General features: G+C 38.2%; 1 protein-coding gene across 1 annotated transcript; it reads right to left on the bottom strand.

Annotated features, from left to right (window-relative positions):
- Positions 1-234: 234 nt before the first annotated feature.
- Positions 235-26,612, bottom strand: LOC127861088 (zinc finger protein ZPR1-like). The gene is made up of 14 exons (XM_052399463.1): positions 26,415-26,612; positions 18,228-18,389; positions 16,590-16,674; positions 16,008-16,078; positions 14,946-15,032; positions 13,645-13,684; positions 12,084-12,172; positions 11,324-11,377; positions 9,322-9,388; positions 6,982-7,142; positions 6,713-6,823; positions 3,498-3,587; positions 1,453-1,521; positions 235-809 (listed from the first exon to the last, which is right to left on the bottom strand). Exons 1-14 carry the CDS (start codon positions 26,517-26,519, stop codon positions 690-692), a joined length of 1,311 nt encoding a protein of 436 aa, XP_052255423.1. The 5' UTR covers positions 26,520-26,612; the 3' UTR covers positions 235-689.
- Positions 26,613-27,296: the final 684 nt, after the last annotated feature.

Raw genomic sequence — 27,296 nt, 5'->3', positions numbered from 1 at the left:
TTGCACTTAACAGGCGTATATGTGATTACAACGAATGCACAATACTCTGGATCAACCTTTAATTTAAATAAAATTCTGATCATAGGTGCGTGAAAAATGGGTCCAGGGCCGCCTACCAGAATATTGGACATCGCGAAATAACATATCACGAGATATTGGATTTGCAGTGTTTAATTAAAAATTAAATAAAATGTTTAGCATGACGATAAATGCTGTTTTAATTCAAACGCAAGGTTGGGATTTGTGCACTTTTTTTATTGTTAACTGTGATGATTTTAACTAACCTAAAACAAAGCGTGAATCATATCCATGTCATTTCAGAAATGGTCGTTATTCCACGATATCCTCGAGAAAAACGTGAATGCCTTCGCTAACAACTATCGCACAAAGCAACATATATTTTGTCACAAACCATACATTTTCAACAAAAAGAGAAACCCACAATTTTATAAATTACAGCAAGGGTAGTAGCTTTATGACAACAATATCCATTGTGTGTTATTTAAATTACATTAATTTCAAGCATTATAATAAACACTGCATTACACCAGAAAGTTATGTGAGACGTAAATTTAAATAATACAGCCAATTCCATTTGGGAACATAATCATCATGCTAAAACAATCGGGTACAGGAACAAAATCCTCTGCCCCCCCCCCCCCCCCCCCCCAACAGTCTCAGTGTTTAGCCTAGGACTGTTCGTAGTTTTCTGTTTTCATGTCGTTGATGCCAAGGTCTTCATTCTGCTCAAACGTGCGCTCATAGAGCTCAATGGTCATATTGGGATCATCGTCCGGCGCATACAGGTTCTGAAAATACTCAACCGGTGCATACAGGTTCTAAAAATACACAACCGGCAAATACAGGTCTGAAAATACACAACCGGCAAATACAGGTCCTGAAAATACACAACCGGCGCATACAGGTTCTGAAAATACACAACCGGCGCATACAGGTTCTGAAAATACACAACCGGCGCATACAGGTTCTGAAAATACACAACCGGCAAATACACAACCGGCGCAACAGGTTCTGAAAATACACAACTGGCGCATACAGGTTCTGAAAATACACAACCGGCGCATACAGGTTCTGAAAATACACAACCGGCGCATACAGGTTCTGAAAATTCACAACCGGCGCATACAGGTTCTGAAAATACACGAGGCGAATGCAACGCCACGGCACAACGTTCTCCTACATGACTTGATTACTGTAGTGACCATCGAATAAAATTGTCATGACGCTACAATAAGAAAAGGATTTAGCATTACATGCATTTAGTTTTCAATGAATCGAAGACGCATTTTCATTGAATTGCAATGGAACTGCTAACGTGACATTAAGCCATCGTTATCCACATTAACCACAGACTCAATTTGTTCACAAACATGGAACATAATAGACTTTTAACAGGTTACTAAATTACTTTAAACGTGGCTGTCTACTGACCTGCAAGTAACTGTTTCCTGTGGGGTCATCCAGCTCAAAGTGCACGTCCAACATCTCACCATTCTTCACCTGAAACACAGCATGAGCAATGAATGATGTCATTAAGTAATACGGTAATTAGTGAAGCCAGTCAAGAGCACAGCCATGGATGAAGTCAGTCAATATAACAGCGATTGGTGAAGTCAGTCAATATTACAGCAATCAGTGAAGTCAGTCAAGTACACAGCAATGGGTGAAGAAAGTCAGTCAAGAATACAGTGATGGGTTAAGTCAGTCAAGTAATCAGCAACAGGTGAAGTCAGTCAATTAAACCGTGATGAGTGAGTCAGTCAAGTTAAAAGCAACAGAAAAAGTCAGACAAGTACACAGCCATTGGTGAAGTCAGTCAAGAATACAGCAATGGATGAGTCAGTCAAGCACACAGCAATTTGTGAAATCAGTCAACAGTAATGGGTAAAGTCAGTCAACAGTAATGGGTAAAGTAAGTCAATAGCAATGGGTAGTCAGTCAGCATCAACAGGTAAAGTCAGTCAACAATATAGCAAAGGGGAAGACAGTCAAGAAAACAGGATGATTGAAGACAACCAAGCATACAGCAGTGGGGGAAGTCAGTCAGGCATACAGCAGTGTGAGCAGTCTGTCCAGTATTCAGCAGTGGGGGTAGTGAGTCATGCATAGAATTCAGTCAAGCATTTAGCAGTGGTGAGGGTGAGGCAATCAGTAAAGCAAAGAGCAAATAGGGATGTCAATAAAGCACACAGCAGTGAGATATCCCATATGGCATAAATTTACCCGTAAGCCAATAAACTATGAAACTCGCATTAGTTGTCTCTTTACACAGCTCACTTGGTTCAGGCATAACCTATTGAAGGAGGCAGTGCTTGATTGAAAGAGTGAATCAATTACATTACCAGATAGATGGAGTGAATCTTGAATGAACTTTAATAAGCACATTCTGTATATACGTTTCTTTTTATATAAAAAGTGTCGAGAAAAAAGATTGTAATTAATTGAAATTTCCACATGAACAAAATGTTTTACTTTTTTCTTTCATTGAATTAATTATGATGATAATAACATTTAAATTATAATAATTATTTGTGAGTGTATTTCAAAGTTTATAAGATTCTTCATTATGTGTTGGCTTGCTGTGTGTGACAGTACGCTTACCTAATTAGCTTACTCGACTTCTGAAAGTTGAGACTAATTTTTAATAAAGCTGCAATTTCCATCTATTTGAAGGACATTCAAATTTGGTGCTGTGGAATAAGGCCAGAGTAATCATAAGAAACCAAACCTGTCTGCTATGGTGGCCATCAACCACACTCACATACTCCTGGAGCAAAGATTCAACCCGGACAGCTCTTTTTTTATTTGTCCCACCTAGCATTATATTTTAGCAAATTTATTTCTTTATGACTTTTATAAAGTTTCAATAATCTTCAAATCGCTTAATGTAAGGAAGTAGATTCTGGTCTTACAGCGTCTTGAAGCTGTGCTCATGTACAAAAAGTATTTACAACATGACGAATAAATAACATGAAACACAGTGAAATGTTTGGTATAATAAATTTCAACAAATTTCGGCCACATCCATATTCTGAAATAACTTTTGAAAGTTTCCCAACATTTTTTTTATGTAAAGATCGTCGTTCTATCAAGCTCCATAGTTAATATAATATTGAAAACACTGTATTTTTCTATTTTTTAGGTTCATGTACCTGTTACACCAATTTCCCCATTTCACTCAAAACACTCAGACACACTACCGTTTTTCTCCTGGTTACCCTGCAATTCATACATTAGGACCAATCACAGTTGTGCCAAGGAAAGTTTAATTCATCCCAGTAACAGTGCATGTTTGCTAAAAAGAAATTAAATTAGAATATTGAATATTACAGGGTGATCTTTTCAGAATCTTGGACAACACTTAATCACTTAATGCACACTTTGCCCACATGCATTAAGCCCAGTTTTCCCAGAACAAGGCTCATAAAAATATCCATGACACATGTGTGGTGTGTGCATTGCTGCAGTGCTCTCACCTTCTCCAGGATATCACAGAAGTCAGTCATGCGGCTCAGTTTGTCCTCCTGACCGCTGTCTCCAGTGTAGAATGGGTTCGTTGTCTTCAACTGAAACAAAACAGTCAGGCCATAACACACTACAAGCAGATAACATATACACTTCATCTGAATGCAAACTTGGAATGATAAACTAACCTTTGTTTTTCACTACAAAAATAAACTTTCTTATCTTTTCATGAACTTTAAAGTGACCATTCAGAGAAGTGTACTAACCTACGTTATAAGGAATGTCAGAAGGACTTCCAAGGTGGTGTACTAACCTACGTTATAAGGAATGTCCGAAGGACTTCCAAGGTGGTGTACTAACCTACGTCAAAGGAATGCCAGAAGGACTTCCAAGGTGGTGTACTAACCTACGTTATAAGGAATGCCAGAAGGACTTCCAAGGTGGTGTAATAACCTACGTTATAAGGAATGTCAGAAGGACTTCCAAGGTGGTGTACTAACCTACGTTATAAGGAATGCCAGAAGGACTTCCAAGGTGGTGTACTAACCTACGTTATAAGGAATGTCAGAAGGACTTCCAAGGTGGTGTACTAACCTACGTTATAAGGAATGTCAGTTGGACTTCCAAGATGGTGTACTAACCTACGTTATAAGGAATGTCAGAAGGACTTCCAAGGTGGTGTACTAACCTTCGTTATAAGGAATGTCAGAAGGACTTCCAAGGTGGTGTACTAACCTACGTTATAAGGAATGTCAGAAGGACTTCCAAGGTGGTGTACTAACCTACGTAATAAGGAATGTCAGAAGGACTTACAAGGTGGTGTACTAACCTTCGTTATAAGGAATGTCAGAAGGACTTCCAAGGTGGTGTACTAACCTACGTTATAAGGAATGCCAGAAGGACTTCCAAGGTGGTGTACTAACCTTCGTTATAAGGAATGCCAGAAGGACTTCCAAGGTGGTGTACTAACCTTCGTTATAAGGAATGCCAGAAGGACTTCCAAGGTGGTGTACTAACCTACGTAATAAGGAATGTCAGAAGGACTTCCAAGGTGGTGTACTAACCTTCGTTATAAGGAATGCCAGAAGGACTTCCAAGATGGTGTACTAACCTACGTTATAAGGAATGTCAGAAGGACTTCCAAGGTGGTGTACTAACCTTCGTTATAAGGAATGTCAGAAGGACTTCCAAGGTGGTGTACTAACCTACGTTATAAGGAATGTCAGAAGGACTTCCAAGATGGTGTACTAACCTACGTTATAAGGAATGTCAGTTGGACTTCCAAGGTGGTGTACTAACCTACGTTATAAGGAATGTCAGTTGGACTTCCAAGATGGTGTACTAACCTACGTTATAAGGAATGCCAGAAGGACTTCCAAGGTGGTGTACTAACCTTCGTTATAAGGAATGCCAGAAGGACTTCCAAGGTGGTGTACTAACCTACGTTATAAGGAATGTCAGAAGGACTTCCAAGGTGGTGTACTAACCTTCGTTATAAGGAATGTCAGAAGGACTTCCAAGGTGGTGTACTAACCTACGTTATAAGGAATGTCAGAAGGACTTCCAAGGTGGTGTACTAACCTACGTTATAAGGAATGTCAGAAGGACTTCCAAGGTGGTGTACTAACCTACGTTATAAGGAATGTCAGTTGGACTTCCAAGATGGTGTACTAACCTACGTTATAAGGAATGTCAGAAGGACTTCCAAGATGGTGTACTAACCTACGTTATAAGGAATGCCAGAAGGACTTCCAAGGTGGTGTACTAACCTTCGTTATAAGGAATGTCAGAAGGACTTCCAAGGTGGTGTACTAACCTACGTTATAAGGAATGCCAGAAGGACTTCCAAGGTGGTGTACTAACCTTCGTTATAAGGAATGTCAGAAGGACTTCCAAGGTGGTGTACTAACCTACGTTATAAGGAATGTCAGAAGGACTTCCAAGATGGTGTACTAACCTACGTTATAAGGAATGTCAGAAGGACTTCCAAGGTGGTGTACTAACCTACGTTATAAGGAATGTCAGAAGGACTTCCAAGGTGGTGTACTAACCTTCGTTATAAGGAATGTCAGAAGGACTTCCAAGGTGGTGTACTAACCTACGTTATAAGGAATGTCAGAAGGACTTCCAAGATGGTGTACTAACCTACGTTATAAGGAATGCCAGAAGGACTTCCAAGATGGTGTACTAACCTACGTTATAAGGAATGTCAGAAGGACTTCCAAGATGGTGTACTAACCTACGTTATAAGGAATGTCAGAAGGACTTCCAAGATGGTGTACTAACCTACGTTATAAGGAATGTCAGAAGGACTTCCAAGATGGTGTACTAACCTACGTTATAAGGAATGTCAGTTGGACTTCCAAGGTGGTGTACTAACCTACGTTATAAGGAATGTGAGAAGGACTTCCAAGGTGGTGTACTAACCTACGTTATAAGGAATGCCAGAAGGACTTCCAAGGTGGTGTACTAACCTACGTAATAAGGAATGCCAGAAGGACTTCCAAGGTGGTGTACTAACCTACGTAATAAGGAATGTCAGAAGTACTTTCAAGGTGGTGTACTAACCTTTAAAATAGGGTTTGTCAGAAGGACTTCCAGGGTGGTGTACTAACCTATGTAATAAGGAATGTCATAAGAACTTTCAAGGCAGTGTACTTAACTATGTTATAGGGAATGTCAGAAGGACTTCCAATGTGGTGAACTAACCTATGTAATATGGTTTGTCAGAAGGACTTCCAATGTGGTGAACTAACCTATGTAATAGAGTTTGTCAGAAGGACTTCCAAGGTGGTGAACTAACCTATGTAATAGAGTTTGTCAGAAGGACTTCCAAGGTGGTGAACTAACCTATGTAATAGAGTTTGTCAGAAGGACTTCCAAGGTGGTGAACTAACCTATGTAATATGGTTTGTCAGAAGGACTTCCAATGTGGTGAACTAACCTATGTAATATGGTTTGTCAGAAGGACTTCCAATGTGGTGAACTAACCTATGTAATAGAGTTTGTCAGAAGGACTTCCAATGTGGTGAACTAACCTATGTAATATGGTTTGTCAGAAGGACTTCCAATGTGGTGAACTAACCTATGTAATATGGTTTGTCAGAAGGACTTCCAAGGTGGTGAACTAACCTATGTAATATGGTTTGTCAGAAGGACTTCCAATGTGGTGAACTAACCTATGTAATATGGTTTGTCAGAAGGACTTCCAAGGTGGTGTACTTACCTGGGTGATGAGGTCTCCCAGTAAACCTTCCAGGGTGGAGAACTTGCCAGCACTTCCTGACATGGAAGTGGAGAACTCAAGCTCCGGGATGTTGATACAGCATGTCTCACTCTGAAACCAACATAATGCTGTAACAACAGAAAACCTCAATGGGGATTCCACTTTATTTAGAATACATAGAAGAACTTATTTTTCTAAATCATTAAAAGATCAATTTGTTGTGAAAATGTGTTAAGCTACTCAAAATATACCAGTATGGGCCTGTTTACCTTGAGAACATCCCTGGACAGGTCACTGACGTCTGTCAACTTGAGTCTGATTTTACGCCCCATCGGCTCAATCCCTCCTCCACTCTTCACTTCGCTGTCCCGGAGACCACAAGCATCACATGAGGATGCCATGATCACTACTTCTTTGAAATGGGGAATAGCTGAAGGTCTATTTAAGAAATGATTTCTTTGCATTCATAAAATGTTTCTAATGATCCCCCCACCCCTGTCCACCACTAAAACACTATGGAAAGTATGGAAAAAGCCCATAGCCTGGGTTACTGCAATCTGTTTTGTTTGCATAATGTGCGAATTTCCACTATGTTTTAAGTGCTTTCACTAAGTTCCTCAGTGTGTATGTTGCAATCTAACAATATAAGCCCATCCACATTAAGTTATGGCCGTGTCTTCTATGACTACTGCCACCTTGATGTGTGCACAATGACTGCACGATAACATCTTTGCTGCATGTATAAAAATGCCATTACTTTTTTCAGAAACCTTCATACATGTAATCACTTCAAGGTGTGTATACCTCATTTTAAGTAAATACATTTAAGATTAAATTGAAAATCAGCACAAAATTTAAATTTTACATTTTTATTTTATAAAAAAAATATATTTGCATAAAAACAGAAGTTTGTAAACTACAAAGTGCATTTTGATTTCTGTGGAGAATGTTTTCTGTCCAAAAATAAAGAGTTGTTTCTTTTTACTATTGGCATGCAGTAGGATAATCATGTTTTTTGCCTGAAAATTGTCAGTAATTTTTCATCCTACCCAGATGCATTTTGTCAGGGTCAATTACACAAATTAATGACCGAAACAATGATGTACGAAAACTTAACTACATAGTGTTAATCCCTTGCTTAATATAGCAAACTGCTTTTATAAAAGGACAACATCTATAAGCATAAAATGATTAATACTGGAACATTTGATACCAAGCATTAGGAGTAACAACTGATTTAAAAGCTAGCTAAACCTTACACCCACCCAAGAATTAATCACAAATCAAAGACACGTCTAACAATTTGATTTAAATGATCCCGGTACCTATGCAGACAGAAAATGATAACATGAATGCCAAAACGAAACTTGTGAACCAAATACTACAAACGTTAATTATGTATACTTGTGTAGTAAGTATTGGAAATCTTTTACAACTATTAGAGGATAGGTTTTAATGTTAGCAAGGATGCAAAGGATATTGTCAAACAAACTAGATGTAAGAAAGGTCGCGAATATGTTCCATCCACATAACACAAAATAAAATTCTCTAGATCTTAAGACATTTGCATTCCATCTGCATTTCATCTGTGTCTTATTGGTCATAAGGATGATCCTAAGGCATTACTGCAAGGACGCCGAGACAAAAAAGTCTGTGTTTAGTTTAAATATGTCTGAAGCAGTTGCTGTAAGGTTGCCACCTGCATTTTTTGTTGTTAGGCAGCTGTCTTCATGCGATCGCACTGCAACCTCACAGCGTTTTTTGGCTATAATACCACTTCCTCATTCACTTTTACAGTGCCAATCTGGTATGATAGGCATATTTCTAATATAATTTAATTGTACCACGTAAATTTGTTATTAAAAAAAATATCAATGGCCTTGATCTGGGACAACTGGGCTAAATGATGTGTGTAAATTGTTGTCCCAGATTAGCGTATGGAGTTACAGGCTAATCAGGGACAACACTTTACACCTTAACTGTTTTTTTGTTTAGAAGAAACGAAACAAGAGATGTGTTTGTCAGAAACACAATGCCCCCTTCTGCGCCGCTTTGATACATGTTTTTTTACCTTTGACCTTGAAGGATGACCTTGACCTTTCACCATTCAAAATGTGCAGCTCCATGAGATACACATGCATGCCAAATATCAAGTTGCTATGTGAAGGGAAATAGAAGTTATGAGCATTTTTCGAAACCTAAACGCGAAACCTAAACGCAAAGTGTGACAGAAGGACAGACGGACAGACAGACGAACGGACAGTCCGCTCACTGTATGCCCTCCTTCGGGGGCATAAAAATATAACAAGAGCGGAAAATGTTTCCCTGATGAGCATGTGCTGATTGCACAGGTTTATCTGAGACAACATTAAACGCATGCTCAATGAATCATTTTTATCATAATTGGATATTTCTAGCGTTATTCAATGTTAATCTTTGTCAACCATAATAAAGTTGTTCAGAAGAGGTGATCCTCTGTATACATGATTGTTCAGAAGATGGGATCATCTGTATAGATGATACATGTTGTTAAGATAATGCGATCATCTGTATACATGATTCAAGTTGTTCAGAAGATGTGATCATCTGTATACATGATTCAAGGATACCCAGTAGTTTCATGTTGACCTGGCAGGGTGAGTTGCAGCCTGGACAGTTACTGGGAAACACAAGCACCTGCAAGCATAGAGGATAACAGTCAGGAACTCATAAATGAGCAAGCTCTGGGAAACATTTATGCATGTGAGTACAGTGCAGGTGCAGAGTAGACTGTGCAGTCTACACAGGCTAATCAGGGACAAGACTTTTCTCCTAGACTTGATTTTGGTCTAGAGGAGACTTCTTCTAAAGGAAAAAATCTTTTTTTAAAGCAATGAGTGTAATTCTTGATTAACCTTGCTGACTGATCAGGCTACTCTAGGATGACCCATAAGAAGCAAAGTGAAAATGGCTTTTGCAACCAGCATAAAACCAGAACAGACTGAGAGTTACTTGCAGTCTGTTCAGGTTTAATGCTGTTTGCTGCTCATCAGTAACTAAGGGTTAGAAATAAGCCTTTAAAACTTAAATTTAATAAGAAAGGTCTTTAATTAAACTTATCTTTTTATGGGACTACAAATGCGTCATAATATGTATCAAGTGTTAAAGGGTTAAGCCCTGTTTACTGAGGCAGAGGCTCATATGTAAACTTGACACAACTCTTGATAGATGGTCAATTGAACGTATTACTTCTGACTACAAAAGATGTCCAAATATTTTGTAATTGAACGTTGTTCCACTAAATGCAATTTTATACCAGTAAGCATATTGGAAGGTTAAGATGAAGTGAAAAGGACACAATTATGTTTCTTCTTTACAAAAGAAGTTGTAGTTCTTTATCAATTGGGACAGAACAAATGAATAGAATTTTAGGTCTAAAGATTAAAAGAAAATCATTGACCCAGACCATTTATTTGTTATAAAATGCCAGCAAGCAATACCCCGTATCAATATTAACTAAAAATATGAAGGAATCTTGCCTAGGAAAAATAGGGTTTAATGTATGTGCAGTCCACAGAGGCTTATCAGGGACAAAACTTTGCCCTTTTTGGTATTTTTCATTTAAAGGATGTCTCTTTTTGACAAAAATCCAGTTTAGTCATGAAGTTTTGTCCCAAATCAATCAGTGCGGACTCCAAAGCTAATCTGGGATGACACCATACACTCATGCTGCGAGCTCCAAGGGTAATCTGGGATGACACCCTACACTCATGCTGCGAGCTCCAAGGGTAATCTGGGATGACACCCTACACTCATGCTGCGAGCTCCAAGGCTAATCTGGGAAGACACCCTACACTCTCCAAGGCTAATCTGGGATGACACCCTACACTCTCCAAGGCTAATCTGGGATGACACCCTACACTCTCCAAGGCTAATCTGGGATGACACCCTACACTCTCCAAGGCTAATCTGGGATGACACCCTACACTCTTCAAGGCTAATCTGGGATGACACCCTACACTCTCCAAGGCTAATCTGGGATGACACCCTACACTCTCCAAGGCTAATCTGGGATGACACCCTACACTCTCCAATGCTAATCTGGGATGACACCCTACACTCTCCAAGGCTAATCTGGGATGACACCCTACACTCTCCAAGGCTAATCTGGGATGACACCCTACACTCTCCAAGGCTAATCTGGGATGACACCCTACACTCTCCAAGGCTAATCTGGGATGACACCCTACACTCTTCAAGGCTAATCTGGGATGACACCCTACCCTCTCCAAGGCTAATCTGGGATGACACCCTACACTCTCCAAGGCTAATCTGGGATGACACCCTACACTCTCCAATGCTAATCTGGGATGACACCCTACACTCATGCTGCAAACTCCAAGGCTAATCTGGGATGACACACTACACTCATGCTGCAAACTACAAGGCTAATCTGGGATGACACCCTACACTCCAATGCTAATCTGGTATGACACCCTACACTCATGCTGCGAACTCCAAGGCTAATCTGGGATGACACCCTACACTCATGCATTAAAACTATTTTCCCAGAGCGAGGCTCAAATAAATATAGAGTTAAATCCATGCAGGCAAAAACATTTAGGATATTACCTCATCATGTGCATTAAATTTTGGATCCATCTGTTCTTTCTCTTCTTCTTCTTCCTGCAGGAAAGTTTAACATGAATTTTTGATACAACATCTCCATAGTAAGAATTCAGATTCTAACAGACCAGGATATTGTTATAAAGAAGGATTAATAATTGTTCATTTGTTAGACTTACAAATCATGTGCCAAAACTGGTAATTACTCAAGGCTATATACATAAGTTTTAAAAAATGTCTCCATATTTCATTTAAATGATATTTTGAAAAACCAAAAGTCCCTTTTCCTTAGTCAAAATTTCCACTGTTTTAAACATTATAAAAAATATATTTTGAGTTCCAAGGTTTAGGTGGGATAATTCCTTCAAATAAAGCTGTAACTTATAATGTGTTCAGTTAGACCTGTAAAGTTTTCCTTTTTTCAATCAATGATACGTAAAGGAAATTTTCTGTGTTAACAGATTGTATTTTCCTTGTGCTGATTTAAAACTCATTCAAAATCACTTATGACTGAGATTAGAAGTTTTCTGTTTTAATTGATGGTACATATCAACTCTTGTGTGCTGATATTTTCTATATGTTGCTTGCTACACTTTTGAACTATCAGAAATTCATATTTAAGTCATTTCTGCATAAATATATACCAAAGCTGCCAACCTGGGGGTTCTTATTTCTTTTTATGGACCATTTTTTAACAAAGTTTACTCTTATGAACATAAATATTTATGAAACGATACTTATTTGGTATATATTTGAATGTTTTTACCTCTGTTCCAATACATAGTGTGTCATTCTGTTCCCTGGTTCTCTTGTAGTGTGTAACCTTCATCTGGGGATCTGAGCTTGGTGCATGAGTAAACACAGTTAAGGTTCATTACAAGCATCAGCACTCGGATCAATATTTAAAACAAGAGATGTGTTTGTCAGAAACACAATACCCCCTTCTGCCCCATTTATTTGACCTTTGACCTTGAAGGATGACCTTTACTTTTCACCACTCATAATGTGCAGCTCAATGAGATATACATGCATGCCAAATATCAAGTTGCTATCTTTAATATTGCAAAAGTTATGATCAATGTTTAAGTTTTCAGACTAACGGACAGACTGACGGACAGTTCATAAACTATATACCACCCTTTGGGAGCATAAAAAAACAATGTACAATACCCTTGCATCCTATTTATTACAAGAAATGTTGTAACAATGTTTACCCAAAAGAAAACAAGGGACAAAATTGTCACAAAACCAGGTTTTCATTGTGAAAAAAAAAATTGATAAAGGGAGAAAACTCAAACTGAACTTTTGAAATGAACAAACAAAATTAACCCACTTTGTAAGTTTGTTTTTAAAAAAAGTCTATTTTTAGTCGTGGCGACCTTGACATTGGAGATATTGACGTGATTCTTTCGTGCGACACACCATCCCATGATGGTGAACAAATGTGCCAAATGATTTTAAAATCTCACAATGAATGACATAGTTATGGTCAGGACAAGCTCATTTATGGCCATTTTTGACCTTTGAACTCAAAGTGTGACCTTGACCTTGGAGATATCGACGTAATTATTTCGCGCGACACACCGTCCAATGATGGTGAACAAATGTGCCAAATGATTTTAAAATCTGACAATGAACGACATAGTTATGGCTCGGACAAGCTCATTTATGGCCATTTTTGACCTTTGAACTCAAAGTGTGACCTTGACCTTGGAGATATCGACGTAATTATTCCGCGCGACACACCGTCCAATGATGGTGAACAAATGTGCCAAATGATTTTTAAAATCTGACAATGAACAACATAGTTATGGCCCGGACAAGCTTGTTCCGCCAGCCCGCCAGCCAGCCCGCCCGCATTCGCCAATCTAATAACCAGTTTTTTCCTTCGGAAAACCTGGTTAAAAAAGAATTTTGATCATAGCTTTAAATAGTTTCCATCAATATTTGAGCCTTAGTCTAGTAAAACTAGGCTAAATGCATTTGAGTAATGTGTCATCCCAGATGTGAGTAATGTGTCATCCCAGATTTGAGTAATGTGTCATCCCAGATATGAGTAATGTGTCATCCCAGATGTGAGTAATGTGTCATCCTAGATTTGAGTAATGTGTCATCCCAAATTTGAGTAATGTGTCATCCCAGATTTTCTGCTTTTATGTTTTTTTTTGTTTACAGGAAGTCTTTTCTGAACAAAAATCCATTTACGCAGAAACTGTAGTCCCTGAACAGGCTTATCTGGGATGACACTTTATACATATGCATTAAGCCCAGTTTTTTCCAGAACCGGGCTCATTTTATGTCTGATGCAGGAATCATGAAAGGATATGGGTTCTCTATGAAGCTGTTTCCTGATGGATCATCAATAATCTGTAAAATACAACATTGGGATCATACGTGCAACAACAACACAATGGATCATCAATAATCTGTAAAATACAACATTTGGATCATACGTGCAACAACAACATGTGTCCATTAGACATGGATGCCCATACATTCCATTCAAAACCCTGCATATGTTAAAAACAATCTGTCTATGGTTGAGTTTGACTTTCGACCTCTTAATGTGACTTTGACTTTATAAAACATGTGACTCTCAGTCTCATCAAGGCTTTCATTTCTGACAAGTAATCTTAAATTGCAATATGAATGACAAAGGCACAGCCCAGACAAGCTTTTTTAAACCAAACATTTGACCTCTATGTTTGACCTTGACCACTGAGGTAGGGAGACCAGTTGTACAAAGGAAATCTCCTCATGGCTGTTATTTGTGGTAAAATATTTTTAAATAGCAAATTTAATGACAAAGTTACAGTCAAGAGAAGCTTCTACATTCAAATTTAACCTTTGACCTATAAAAATGACCATGACCTTGGAGGTAGGGAGACTGTTGGCACATGCCACACATTGTCTATTGATGATATAAATTTGTGTAAAGTTATTTAAAACTCCATAATGATATGGCAAAGCTATGGCTTAGTAAGAAATCATCAAGCCTTTTCATGGGCAAATTCAAACTCTAACCACTAAGTGTGACATTGACCTTTGATGCAGGGAGACCTTTGATGGTGGACCTTTGTGTCAAGATATGGCAAAATCCATTAAAACATATGGCAAATAAGTGACAAAATAATGGCTGAGACATGAAATGTTTGCATAGACCTACAGACGAATACTGTGCCTGCTATATGCCACCTTCTTTGACGAGAAGTACACAAACATATTAAGCCACCATTAAGTTAAGTGCTGCTTGCACTGATTCTAAAATATTTTTGTATTCTTCACCTCTTTTCAACAAAATAGTTTGAACAATATTTGATATATTTTAAATACAACTTAATTAGGGAATAAACTAGGAGACATTCAGCAAACATGGGTACAGCCATGAGGATTTTCTCCTGATGGTGTAGCTGAACGTTCACTTTGTTTTCTTTTAGGCAATGCATGAGTTTGTTGTACATGTCTTCAAAAATGTCCAGAGTACCAATAGAAAATTACAACACTTCAATGTCAATGTCAATCCTCAATATATAGACTATCAACAGATTTAAGACACGTTTTAAGATAATATCTTACAAGTTAATGTTCCCTTTATTACACTGTGACTGTAAATTACTGAGTGACTCACGATATGGAAGGGAGTTTCACAGGTTTTGAGCTGTTCCAATTTCTTGATGAATTCATCAATCTTCTCCGCCACTTCTGGGTGCTGAATCTGAAACAAGAACAGCAGACTTCAGCAGCATGGTCAGGGTTCTATACAGTCTCTGGAGTTTCATTGTTTGCTATATTCTATCAACGGCATGCAGTAACTTGTAGCAAGTTGAAAACAAGAGCACCGCATAGCCGGTGCCAACGCTCAGCTGTGGGTGCAGTTTTGAATAAATGAAAGCTTGTCAGAAGTGACCTTTGACCTAGTGACCCAAAAATGGGTGTGGCATGTAGAACTCATCAAGGTGCATCTACATATGAAGTTTCAAAGTTGTATGTGGAAGCTCTTTGATTTTAGAGCCAATGTTAAGGTTTAAGCACGACGTGGACGTCGGATGGCAGACGTTGAACGGCGAACGACGAGCTGGCTATGACAATACCTCGGGTTTTCTCCAAAATTGGCCAGGCTAAAAATTTATAATTTGACCATGGGGGTGGCCAGTTATGACCCCAGGGGCATTTGTTTAACAAAGTTTGCAAAGGACCAAAACAAAACGTTACATACCAAATTTTAAACCTTAGGGGCTAGTGGTTCTAGGAAAAGATTATGCTAATTTGCTGTAAAACTATATAAATATTTTGACCCGTGTTGTGTGGTTTGTTATGATCCCAAGGTCATGATTTGAGGACACAAAGAGGGCACATATTTCATGTTTCATACCATCTCCATAGTTTCAGAGATGTATATTTTCACCAATAGTGTATAAAAGCAATACATTTAAGTGCATGCTTATCAGGGGTGATGCTTTCCTCCAAATCTGGATTTGCAGTAAGAAGAGACTTCCTTGGAAGGAAAAATTCCACATAAGTTGCAAGTGTTGTCCCTGGTATACCAGTGTGGACTGCAAAGGACGCTCTGGGACGACACTTTACACACATGCATTTAGTCCCATTTTTGCAGAGCAAGGCTCATACTTTACTTTATGGTCACATAAAGAGCTGGGGTTTGGTGGTAATCATGTATTGGTAATCATCTTACCCTACGAAGTACTTGATCCTGACTGAGACCCTCAATGGCTCGGCCAATCACTCCTTCAACTGTGGTCAGACCTGCAAGACAATGAAACTCATTACATGAGAAGGTTCTTCAGTCTTTGTCACTAAAACAGTTCTCTTTCAATAGAAGTACAGAAATATACATGTAAACATGTGTTCAAAAACAAATCAAGGTTTTTATATGTTTGGAACTTAATTCCAAATTTCATCTTGGTGTTCCATAGCAAAATGAGATACATTTTAAGAGTTCATTCACAAAAGTGTTGAGTGAGTGCTGGAGTAATATATCTGAAACCTCGCTCTAAGAAAACTGGATTTTCTGCATGTGGGTAAAGTGTTGTCCAAGATAAGCCTTGAAGTCAGCACAGGCTTATACATGATGGCACTTTCCGCCATAACTGGATTATGGTTAAGAAGAGACGTCCTTTACATGACAAATATCATAAAAGCATTAAGTGTGATCCCTGATAAGCCTGTGCAGACTGCAAAGGCTAATCTGAGAAAACACTTTACGCACATGCATTAAGCCCCGTTTTCCTTAAGCAAGGCTCATCTTTGTTCATACCTCCTTTGTTTGCAGGATTTTCAAACTCCAACTCTGGTATGGAGATTGTGGCCGAAGGTGCCTGAACTACCTGTCTGTTCAAGTCCTATTGAATTAGAACACAACTTTTTTTTTAATTTTAGTTGATCACCATTATTTTGATCACTGTTATCTCAAATTCCTTTTTATAATGAAGTGCTTTTTTCATCCTGATTTTCCCATCTTACTCTTAAAAGAAATTTGATGTTTAATTAGAACTTCCCTATTTTTTATATTTGCCTTATAAAACCCATTCACCGTGTTTTTGTTTCCCGTGTTTTGCTAATTTCAACCACTCAAAGCACAAACAGGAAGGCTTAAAAGCCATAGGATGCTCACCTGAGATATGTAGTTAAAAAGTATTATATTCAGACTTTGTGATGATTGTGGAATATCTTTTTGTTGTGGTTTTTATCTAGATTTTGTACTCTGTACGACACAGTTTTGATATGATCTAAGACAATAAGTATTACTGGTAGATACTAACAAAAACTAGAGTGAGGCCAAGTTTGACACCAAGGGGCATGATGAACAAACTTAGAAAATGACCATAATAAAATGTCATACAAAATATTTAAACCTTGACCCTTGTGGTTTCAGGTCAATGACGTAGTGTTTGAATGCGTGTAACCCACTTGGCCTAGAAAATGTCAAGATAAACATATGCACCAAGCTTTATCAAGATTGTGTCATAAATATGGCTACAAGAGTTGTATCAACTATTGTCATATATTTCACCTGATGAAATTGTTGGACCCATGTGACCCAGATTGCAAATAGGCCTACTAAAAATATGCATTGGCATTCGATTGCATAACTGCAGAAAATATATAGAGTTGTTGCAAGCAAATGTTAGTCTGGCTGCTAGAGTACCTTGGAGTTGAGGATGTTGACGCTGTATCTGACACCCTTACCTTGGAGTTGAGGATGTTGACGCTGTATCTGACACCCTTACCTTAGAGTTGAGGATGTTGACGCTGTATCTAACACACTTACCTTGGAGTTGAGGATGTTGAAGCTGTTGACGCTGTATCTGACACCCTTACCTTGGAGTTGAGGATGTTGACGCTGTATCTGACACCCTTACCTTAGAGTTGAGGATGTTGACGCTGTATCTGACACCCTTACCGAGGAGTTGAGGATGTTGACACTGTATCTGACACCCTTACCTTGGCGTTGAGGATGTTGACGCTGTATCTGACACCCTTACCTTAGAGTTGAGGATGTTGACGCTGTATCTGACACCCTTACCTTGGAGTTGAGGATGTTGACGCTGTATCTGACACCCTTACCTTGGAGTTGAGGATGTTGACGCTGTATCTGACACCCTTACCTTGGAGTTGAGGATGTTGACGCTGTATCTGACACCCTTACCTTGGCCTTGAGGATGTTGATGCTGTATCTGACACCCTTACCTTGGCGTTGAGGATGTTGAAGCTGTATCCGACACCCTTACCTTGGAGTTGAGGATGTTGACGCTGTATCTGACACCCTTACCTTGGAGTTGAGGATGTTGACGCTGTATCTGACACCCTTACCTTGGCGTTGAGGATGTTGACGCTGTATCTGACACCCTTACCTTGGAGTTCAGTATGTTGACGCTGTATCTGACACCCTTACCTTGGAGTTGAGGATGTTGACGCTGTATCTGACACCCTTGTCCTGAATCCTGCCGGCAGACTGCAGCTCAGCGTTGGAGTTGCCACAATGGTCACACGAAAATGAGGAGACAATTACTTCTCGGAAGAAGGGTATTTTTGTCAGAAAAAGCCTTGTGGTGCCCTTTATAAATAATATAATAAAATGTCACAGAATGGCGTAAAAAAGTATTTACAAAGTTGAAAGCTGTTGACATAAAAGCATTCATGTCAGCCTTATGTCAAAGGATATAAGCTCCTTAAATAACAATTGCTGTCCCAAGAAAGGGCAGGGCGCCACACTATACTTTGGCTTTGATGTTTGGTGTAATTTTGATTCCTGTTAGTCCTCTGATATGTTTTAAAACCATGCTCCGAATGTTGAGTATTGATCTCCCTTTTCATCAGCATTTCGTTCCTACTTAAAGGCTGTGTTCTCAATTTCCAATTATCTTCATATTTTATTATGTGCTCCAATATTTTTCACAACATATAATAATTGCTTTTCCCCTTTGCTTCCTACCCTGATATAATTAGGCCTAAAAAAAAGTGTTTGTTTCGACTGACATGGCAAAAATAATTAGGGTAGGTAGGTAGGCAAATAATTTTATTTTTAAAAATAATATATTTTTTAGAAAATGTCGTATATGGTGCATCTTCTTCTCATTTTATTGTGTACAGCTGTATGTACAATAAATTTGATGATGTATGTAATGCTATATGGCTGTATTTAAATAATTTTATGAAATAAAACTTGCTGTTCATTAATATTGCATTTGTTGCTTTCCTTGTTTTCGAGTTTAATGTTGATTTCTGGCAACGGCTTTAATAGTCCATTTTATGACCAATTAAAGGCATAACTATTACAAGTCACAGTAAGCCTGATTGTCCCAAATTTGAAATTCTGAAAATAAGGCCGGGGGTCTTGGAACCGCAGGAACCCAACAGGAATAAAGGGCAGAGCCCCCCACCCCACCCAGAGCCCTTACTAATTGTTATTTTTTTATAGTCTTTCAAATTGCAATTTCATGTGAATACAATTCGAAATATTATAAACCACAACGTCCGTATCACCGCATGTGCAATTGTGCATTCGTCATTCTATTTTTTCTATAAAGAACTTCGAAAATAAATTCATGAAATTATAATCGACGAAAAATAATGTATCAGAAAACGACAGTCCGAAAAATTGTACGCGTTTTGCACATTAAATAAAATGTGCATATCGTTTGACTGCAGAAAATGAAAACCAGTTACCTAGCAAATACGTAATTAATATACAATTTGGTTGACATATTGCTTTACAATAGCATAGTTTGTGGGTGAAAAACTACTTAATTATCGTTTGAGTAAATAAATTCCATAACTCAGAGCAATATATGCTTACTCGGATATTTCGACTATATCACATAGTCTTCATCAGCGATGTGCTGGTCAGTTGAACGAGTCACGTGACATAGGATGGTCACGTGACACGAGAGAATTGTACACAGGCGGAAGTTCCAGCCCCTCCTCCCGGTTTAGCGACGGTCTTCGTTGTTTAATGTTTATTGCCTCCTTGACCCGACGTTTGATATGCGAGTCCTCAGATGCTAGAATTTTGGTGTTATTTGGTTCAATTTTGTGTCCTGTGTGGGAGCATTGTTCATATATGGCCGAGTTGGATCTGGCTACATATTCTTTTAATCTTATGTCCAATGATCTTCCAGTTTCACCTATGTAATTGTTTTTGCATTGTTCACACTTAATGTAATAAACCACCCCACACTTTTTCAATTTGTCTGTTTTATCTTTAACATGGGTTAATTTTTCTCTAATTGAGTTATATGGTCAATGGTACATGTTGACCCCGTATTTCTTGAATGTTCTGTGCAGAGCTTCTGATGTGCCCCGGATGTATTGTATACCAATATTTATCTTTTGGTTTTTGTTGGTGGATTTATCAGATGGTGTTTTGTCTTTCTTCTTTGGGTTCGTAAACATCCACTCTGGATAACCGTTGGCCCTAAGTGCAGTTTTGCAGTGTTCGATTTCTAACTTTTGGTCGTGTTTCTCACTTGCGATTTTCTCTGCTCGGTAGAATAATGTTCTGACTACCCACCGTTTATGATCTAAGTGGTGATTGGAATTGAAGTTCAGGTACTGGTCGGTGTGTGTTGGTTTTCGGTAAACGGTAACCTTGGTGGAGCCATCGTCGTTCACATGAACACAAAGGGTCCAAAAAGGGTATCTTACCATCTTCCTCCTGTTCCGACGTGAACTTAATGTGTTCATCTATGGAGTTCAAGTGTGAAGAGAACGACTCAATGTCATATTCATGAAGTTTGGTCATCGTGTCATCCACATACCTGAACCATAGGGAAGGTGGGTTCTTGGCGGTGTCTAAGGCCTCCTTCTCAAAGTGCTCCATATATAGATTCGCAATGATAGGCGAGACTGGAGAGCCCATGGCTGCACCCTGTTTCTGCTGAAAGAATTGCCCCCTATAATTAAAGTATGTGCTGTTCAAACAAAGTTCTAGAAGTTCACAACACTTAATTCAGTCCTGCTTGATAGTTTGTTGTCCTTTTCTAACCTGTCTTTAATCACTTTTAAAGCTTTATCGACAGGAATACTTGTGAACAATGCTGATACATCGTAAGAAACTAATTTTGTTCCCGGTGGTACTTCAGTCCCCTAATCTTCTGAACAAAATCAACACTGTTGACGATGTGGTGCTCCGTCTTACCCGTTAAAGGGCCAATAATGTTAGCTAAATACTTGGCCGTGGGATACATAACGCTGCCAATGCTCGACACTATGGGGCGTAGGGGGGCATCCTTCTTGTGGATTTTGGGTAGACCGTAAAGTTTGGGTACATTTTCTGATATAGTTTTTTTGTATAAATGTTAGGGGATGTTGTCCTTCTTTTTAATGTTTTTAAGTTTTGAAATAAGTTTGTTTTTGTCAGATTTGGTGGGGTCATTCTTCAGCTTGACATAGGTGTCCGTGTCTGACACTAGTTGTCCCATTTTGTCCTCATATTCCGCTTTGTTCAAAACAACTGTTGATCTCCCTTTATCAGCGGGTATGATCACAATCGAGTCATCCCGGCCTAGATCTTTCAAGGCTTCTCTCTCTTTCAAAGTTATGTTACTTTTTGGTGGTTTGCTGGTTTTCAAAATTTTCACTACATCTGCACATAAGCTATCTGCAGCCGACTTGTCAGTCATTAGGGCACATGCCGCTTCAGTAGATGAAATGATTTCATCATTGAGAATAGTGGGTGGGGTAACGCAAAAATATAACCCTTTTTGAAGCAAAGAATATTCGTTAGGCTCCAATTGCCTGTCAATTCTCTCCTCGTGTCACGTGACCATCCTACGTCACGTGACTCGTTCAACTGACCAGCACATCGCTGATGAAGACTATGTGATATAGTCAAAATATCCGAGTAAGCATATATTGCTCTGAGTTATGGAATTTATTTACTCAAATGATGAATCCAGAGCAAGAGAACAACCTTCATAGTTGTAACTTAATTATCACCTTTTAATTTCAAACGATAATCGGCAAATCGATAGTCGCTAGAAAGGTGTTAAGTGATCAACTTAGAAATAATTTATTTATTGTTACGCTTCTTTTCATTTGTTTATCTTAAAATACGACGTTTGCCGTGGGCCGCTAAATTGTTGGCAGATGACAATATCAACTGTGTATTCTAAGTATACAGTGTCTACGCATGATTGACCCAATATTATGTGTGAGCGAACTCAATGTTGATTGGCCAGTTACCACATGCGCTTCAAAAACAATAAGGTCAATCGATGTCTCATGTTCTGGTACAGATCGGGTTTCGTTTACTGTTCGAATTGCGAACACTTTCATTGAAACAAAGAGAAAAATATAGAAAACCAGTCTGGATTTAAATGGCGGATGTTTTCAATGAAAATTTTTACTAGATTTAAGCATTTTCGCAAATCAGATTTTGCTTAAGCCAAATTCTCAATATTTTCGCAAATGCAGCTAACAACAAAGGCACTGGGCCCTTGTTTATGTTGAAAGTTTAATGTACGGCGCCCAAAAAAATATGCGGATAATGTTGAAAGTTTATTGAGCGGCGCCGAAAAATACGCTGTCTGATTTTTTTACTTTGGGCTAAAAAAATATGAGGACCGGCGCCAAAAAATTAGGTAGGGTCTGGCCACCGGAAACAAACAATATGTTTGTTTACGCCTTACAAAAAGTCATGTTATATACAGTCTGTCAACCAGTTTAGAATCACCCAGCAAAAAACGTTAATTCTTTTGACCACAACAATTTCTTTAGGGGATTTAGCGTCAATGTGAGAAGATGTAAAAATAAAAGGTTAAATTTATTTTGTATCATAACAGGTTAGGCCAGACGGCATATGCAGTTTTCTTTCAAAAAAAGACAATTAAAACTCACCCTTCGGAAAATTATTAAAAATCATTCAACTTACAGAAAAACTAGTATTTCAAAACATTGTCATGGCATTTGTTTTCAATCAGCCAAGTTTATTTGAAAATAATAAAGCCTTCTATATCCATATCAGGGCTTTCCTTTGACCCGAGCTCCCGGGTTTTGACGCTTGAAAATTACAGAAGACCCCTTTTTGACTCTTGAGAAAATTACGTCATGCGTCACATTTGACCCGGGGGAATATACCGACTTGCGTCAACGAGATCATAAGTTGTTAAGACTAAGCGATAATTGGCTCCAGGCGGAGTATCTCATTTAGTACACGCTAATCGTTGACGCCCGTTTCCAATCATCGAAGCACAAGTCCACCCAGTAGGCGGAGTTTGGTTAATTAAGAAATCTAGTATTGACCAATTAAAACACTGCTGGTTCGATGACGTGTGTATTAACTTTCCATTATTTATCATAGCGTTTGTTATCAGCTGTTTGCGGAAAAGACGTGTATTAAACCCACCTAGTTGCAATAATCCAACTCCCAGCTATTGACCCTCTGAGCTGTACATATGTACTCATAAAAGCTCAGAGCATTTAAGAAGAACTATAAACCCACCAAAACAGAATGGACTCATCCGCGTCAGTTTTAATAATATTCAATATAAAATAATAACATCCATATCCACATAACACCGTAAAGCATATTTTGAGATATTTCCAGAGTATGGCAGAATGTATTTCCAAAGCTGAATGCACCCATCACTGTTTCACTTCATGATTGCTCAGTTCAAAGACGCGCGAAAGTTATGCTGGCATATGTACTGTCTACAACGTCAAATTACACGCTTTGCATCAAAGTTGCTAAAAATAACTATAGAACCGATACAACTGGCCTTGTGGCAAAGTGACAATTTTTGCATGAGCTAATTGATTACAAAATACATGTAGGCGTAATAATTGACCATTTGAGAAGGCATAGAAAACGGTGTACGGAAGAAACCCCCTCCGGAAGAAACCCCCTTCGCTAAAAACGGCAGGGCGGAAGAAACCCCCTTTCATAGTTTGCATACCCGGAAGAAACCCCCTCGCTAGTTTTGCCTAGGCGGGACAAACCCCCTTCGAGTTTTCAAACAGGCGGAATAACCCCCTTCCATAGCGGAACAAACCCCCTTCCCTACGAATAAGTTACCGGTACATTTTAACGCACGGTAATTGTTTACAGAAATTCACTTTCATTTTCAGCAAGTTCTCGGGAAGCACGTTTTTTTGCATGATTCAATTTTTTTTTTAAGACGAATGCTTCGGTTATTATAGGAAAATATGTACGAAATATCTTAGTCACTATCGGCTCTGGGTGCTAATTTTGTGTGTTTGTTATTTTTATCAATCAAGTACAAGTTAACGCATATAAAATGGTATAATCTCACTGAAACGCGTGCAAGACAAATTCACACGAGCATCTCATCATTAACAACTTGTGAACAAACGGCCGGTACACCTCTTTACTCAGCACATAACAGTTTGGAAATAGATATTCGCACCTGCATTTAATTATATAAAAGGTCCTTTAATGTACCGGCTATTGTAGATAATGATGAGACGTTGTGTCATGATCGGCGCCTTTGCGGCTCGTGTGAAGTTATGTACAGTTTTTTTTAATTACATTTGCTCGATTAATTGGTATGTATATATATACACATCGTTGGTATTTCGAATATATCAATAATGGAGATCATCAAGAACAACAAGGGTGGGCAGAAGTTGTGTTACTAGGGCTACTGCTACACGAAGAAAGCAAAGTCAGCGGTTAGCCAGCGTCGGGAGTGTGACCAACGGGGTTCACAGAAATGCCGTGCTATTGCTACCACTGATCTAGAGGTAAGTAATATTATACCATGTACTTATACTCAAAAATAAATGAGTCTTTTTCTACAAAACCCATGTATTGCGAATATTTTTATATAATATTAATTTTGCATAAAATTCCAATTCGTCACATCTGAGTATCGCTATATTAGTCATATTAACATTTTTTTAAAGGCTCGGACAAATGAATAAGTACTTGATATTATAAGTAAAACGATTGACCTGTTTCATCGATATGTATGCTTTATGTTTCAGCTCACCGTAGTGAAGTCAGTGACAGAGCACACCCATGCCGCCGACATGTTCAAGGGAAAGACTTAACACTTAGAAAGGGGGTTTATTCCGCCTGTCTGAAAACACGAAGGGGGTTTATTCCAGCTGTCTGAAAACTCGAAGGGGGTTTGTTCCGCGTATGCAAAACTAGCGAGGGGGTTTCTTCCGCGTATGCAAACTATGAAAGGGGGTTTCTTCCGCCCTGCCGTTTTAAGCGAAGGGGGTTTCTTCCGAAGGGGGTTTATTCCGGTTATCATAGAAAACGGCGTGTTGGTCGCACGTCTTCCGTGAAGATGGCACATGAAATAATTAAAGGGCGTCGGAATTTTTGATGGGATTAAATACGGAGGCACCTTTATCGGCGAGTAGAAATAATTTCCTTTTATAGTTTACCGATTTATATTGTGTTTAGGTACCACCCGTATGTTGTTGTTTTTTTTGTGATAGCCAGCGGAAATGTTTTTTTTTCACATTTTGTATTTCATTCTTAATTTAATAGCCACGCGAAATGGTCAAACAAAGTTATTGGATAAAGTGTAATTGCGCAAAGTGTTATTGTGCTAGTGCATTCGGAAAATGACGCAGAGAAACCTTTTCGAATTCGGAATCGGTAGTAACTCTGAAAGTGTGTGTAAGACGCCAACGACAAACTGCATACTTTAGATCTAAATGACAGTGCTCCGAACACCCCCAAACGTGCGAAAGAAGAACATATGACATATTACTCTGCTGTATACATGAAGTTAATGTTGTATTAGAATACATGTTTTGTATTTATTAATCATTGAAATATTGTGTTTAAATGCATAGTGTTGTAGTGACAGTAAAATGTAAGAAATAAATGTTAACATACATGTATCTTTTTATTTGTTGCTTTTTATATATTATATCTCAGTAATTTGCTTAAATTGCAAAAAATCATTGACTCTCCTGCGTTATTTTTAGGACTCTCAGAAGTTTGATTTTGACTCTTGAAAATATGGTCCCAAGAGTCCTTGACTCTTGAGATTTGAGGTATAAGGAAAGCCCTGCATACCCACATTTCAAAACATAACTCATTCAATCAGTTCCAGTTAACTTTTTGCTGCATTTATCTCCCCTGTAAGAATTATACAAACGCTTTCTTGCTAAAACTTTGTTAATTTATTTCTTTACCTATTGTATACCTTAGACACTTATCATTTTGTTTTTACTGGGGCATTATGGAAAATTAAATACAAATTAATCGAAACTGCTGATTATCCGGAACTGGTTGACTAACTGTAGTTACATATTGAAATACAAACATATGAAATTATTGGGTTTTGCATAACCAGCATTCCAGTAAAAACATACTTTCTTGAGAAGTTATACATTCCATCTCCCAGGAAAGCAAGTTGAATAATCGGACAGCCTGTCTGTGCATCCTCAATCATAGAATAAGTTACCAGTCTTTGTCCGTTAACAAAACCTTAACCCCAGGATAACATTCATCAATAACTGTGTGGATACAATTTTTGAAACATACAATTTAAAATAATCATGTGAAAAGTATTTTCATTTTCCGCGTCCGTTTCAACATCGTCAATATTGGCATTTGTGAATTCATCCGGATATTATTCAACTTTCGAAATACCTGTTTTTCGCAGGAAAAACACAAACTTTCCATTTCGGTTACTTCAGGATCATATTCATCCGCGTTTATGTCACGGAAAAATGGCTTCTGTTCACCTGTTCCCATTTTAATTAGAAAAGAAAATGAACAAATACGGTTGTTGTTGTGAAATTGTGAAATTCCAGAACGTGCTATTTAACCGGTGTTGAAAAGAAAAATGTCATAATAACAGCAAGGACATTCAGGTTAAAATCTAACAAATTCATTCATGAAAAAAACACACTATGCATCTTAAGAAAACAGATTCAATAATATTTGATATTGTAACAACCTGCATTTACGTTTTAAATGAAAGTTGAAACACAATTATCTTATTTAGGCCGTGTGGTCTGTACCATCCGAGACACAGGACTGTGTCTGGTGTTTTCCAACACTTGCTATCAGTTAAAGGGACATGTTCATGGTTTGGTAAATTGACAAACTTGGAAAATATTGTTTCAGATTTGCAAATTATCATTTAGTAATGTTATTTGCGAGAAAACAATCATACTGAACATTTTCCATGCGAATTGTTTTTTTCAACATATGTAACTTTTGACAATTTCAAAACCTTCAAATTAAATAGCGTCACAAAGCAAAACAATTGAATAAGTTGGAGAGTTATGTTGTTAGCGTTATATTTTGTGACACTACCTGGATTGCTTATAGAAAGTTTAAAGTACACCATGATCTATAACTGCACCGATGGCCGAGTGGTTTAAGTGCTAGACTTTTGCTCCAAGGGTTCGAACCTAGACTTTGGATAACTTTTTTCCTTTCTTTAATTTCATTCTTGTTTAATGCTATAGGTTTTTAGTTCCAAGGTTTACATTTATCAATTTAAAGCATTTAATGACTATATTC

Source organism: Dreissena polymorpha, chromosome 15, assembly GCF_020536995.1.
Source record: "Dreissena polymorpha isolate Duluth1 chromosome 15, UMN_Dpol_1.0, whole genome shotgun sequence".
NCBI classification, from domain to species: domain Eukaryota; kingdom Metazoa; phylum Mollusca; class Bivalvia; order Myida; family Dreissenidae; genus Dreissena; species Dreissena polymorpha.
Note: the sequence above shows the minus strand (reverse complement) of the source record. Positions and strands in the feature narration are given on the sequence as shown.

Excerpts from the sequence above, each read along its gene's own strand:
- LOC127861088 (XM_052399463.1), bottom strand. The coding sequence starts at position 26,519 with ATGGGAACAGGTGAACAGAAGCCATTTTTCCGTGACATAAACGCGGAT. Across the intron at positions 9,389-11,323 it reads AATTTAATGCACATGATGAG|GTGCTTGTGTTTCCCAGTAA; the intron begins GTAATATCCTAA and ends CTATGCTTGCAG. Across the intron at positions 3,588-6,712 it reads TGGGAGACCTCATCACCCAG|TTGAAGACAACGAACCCATT; the intron begins GTAAGTACACCA and ends GTTTTGTTTCAG.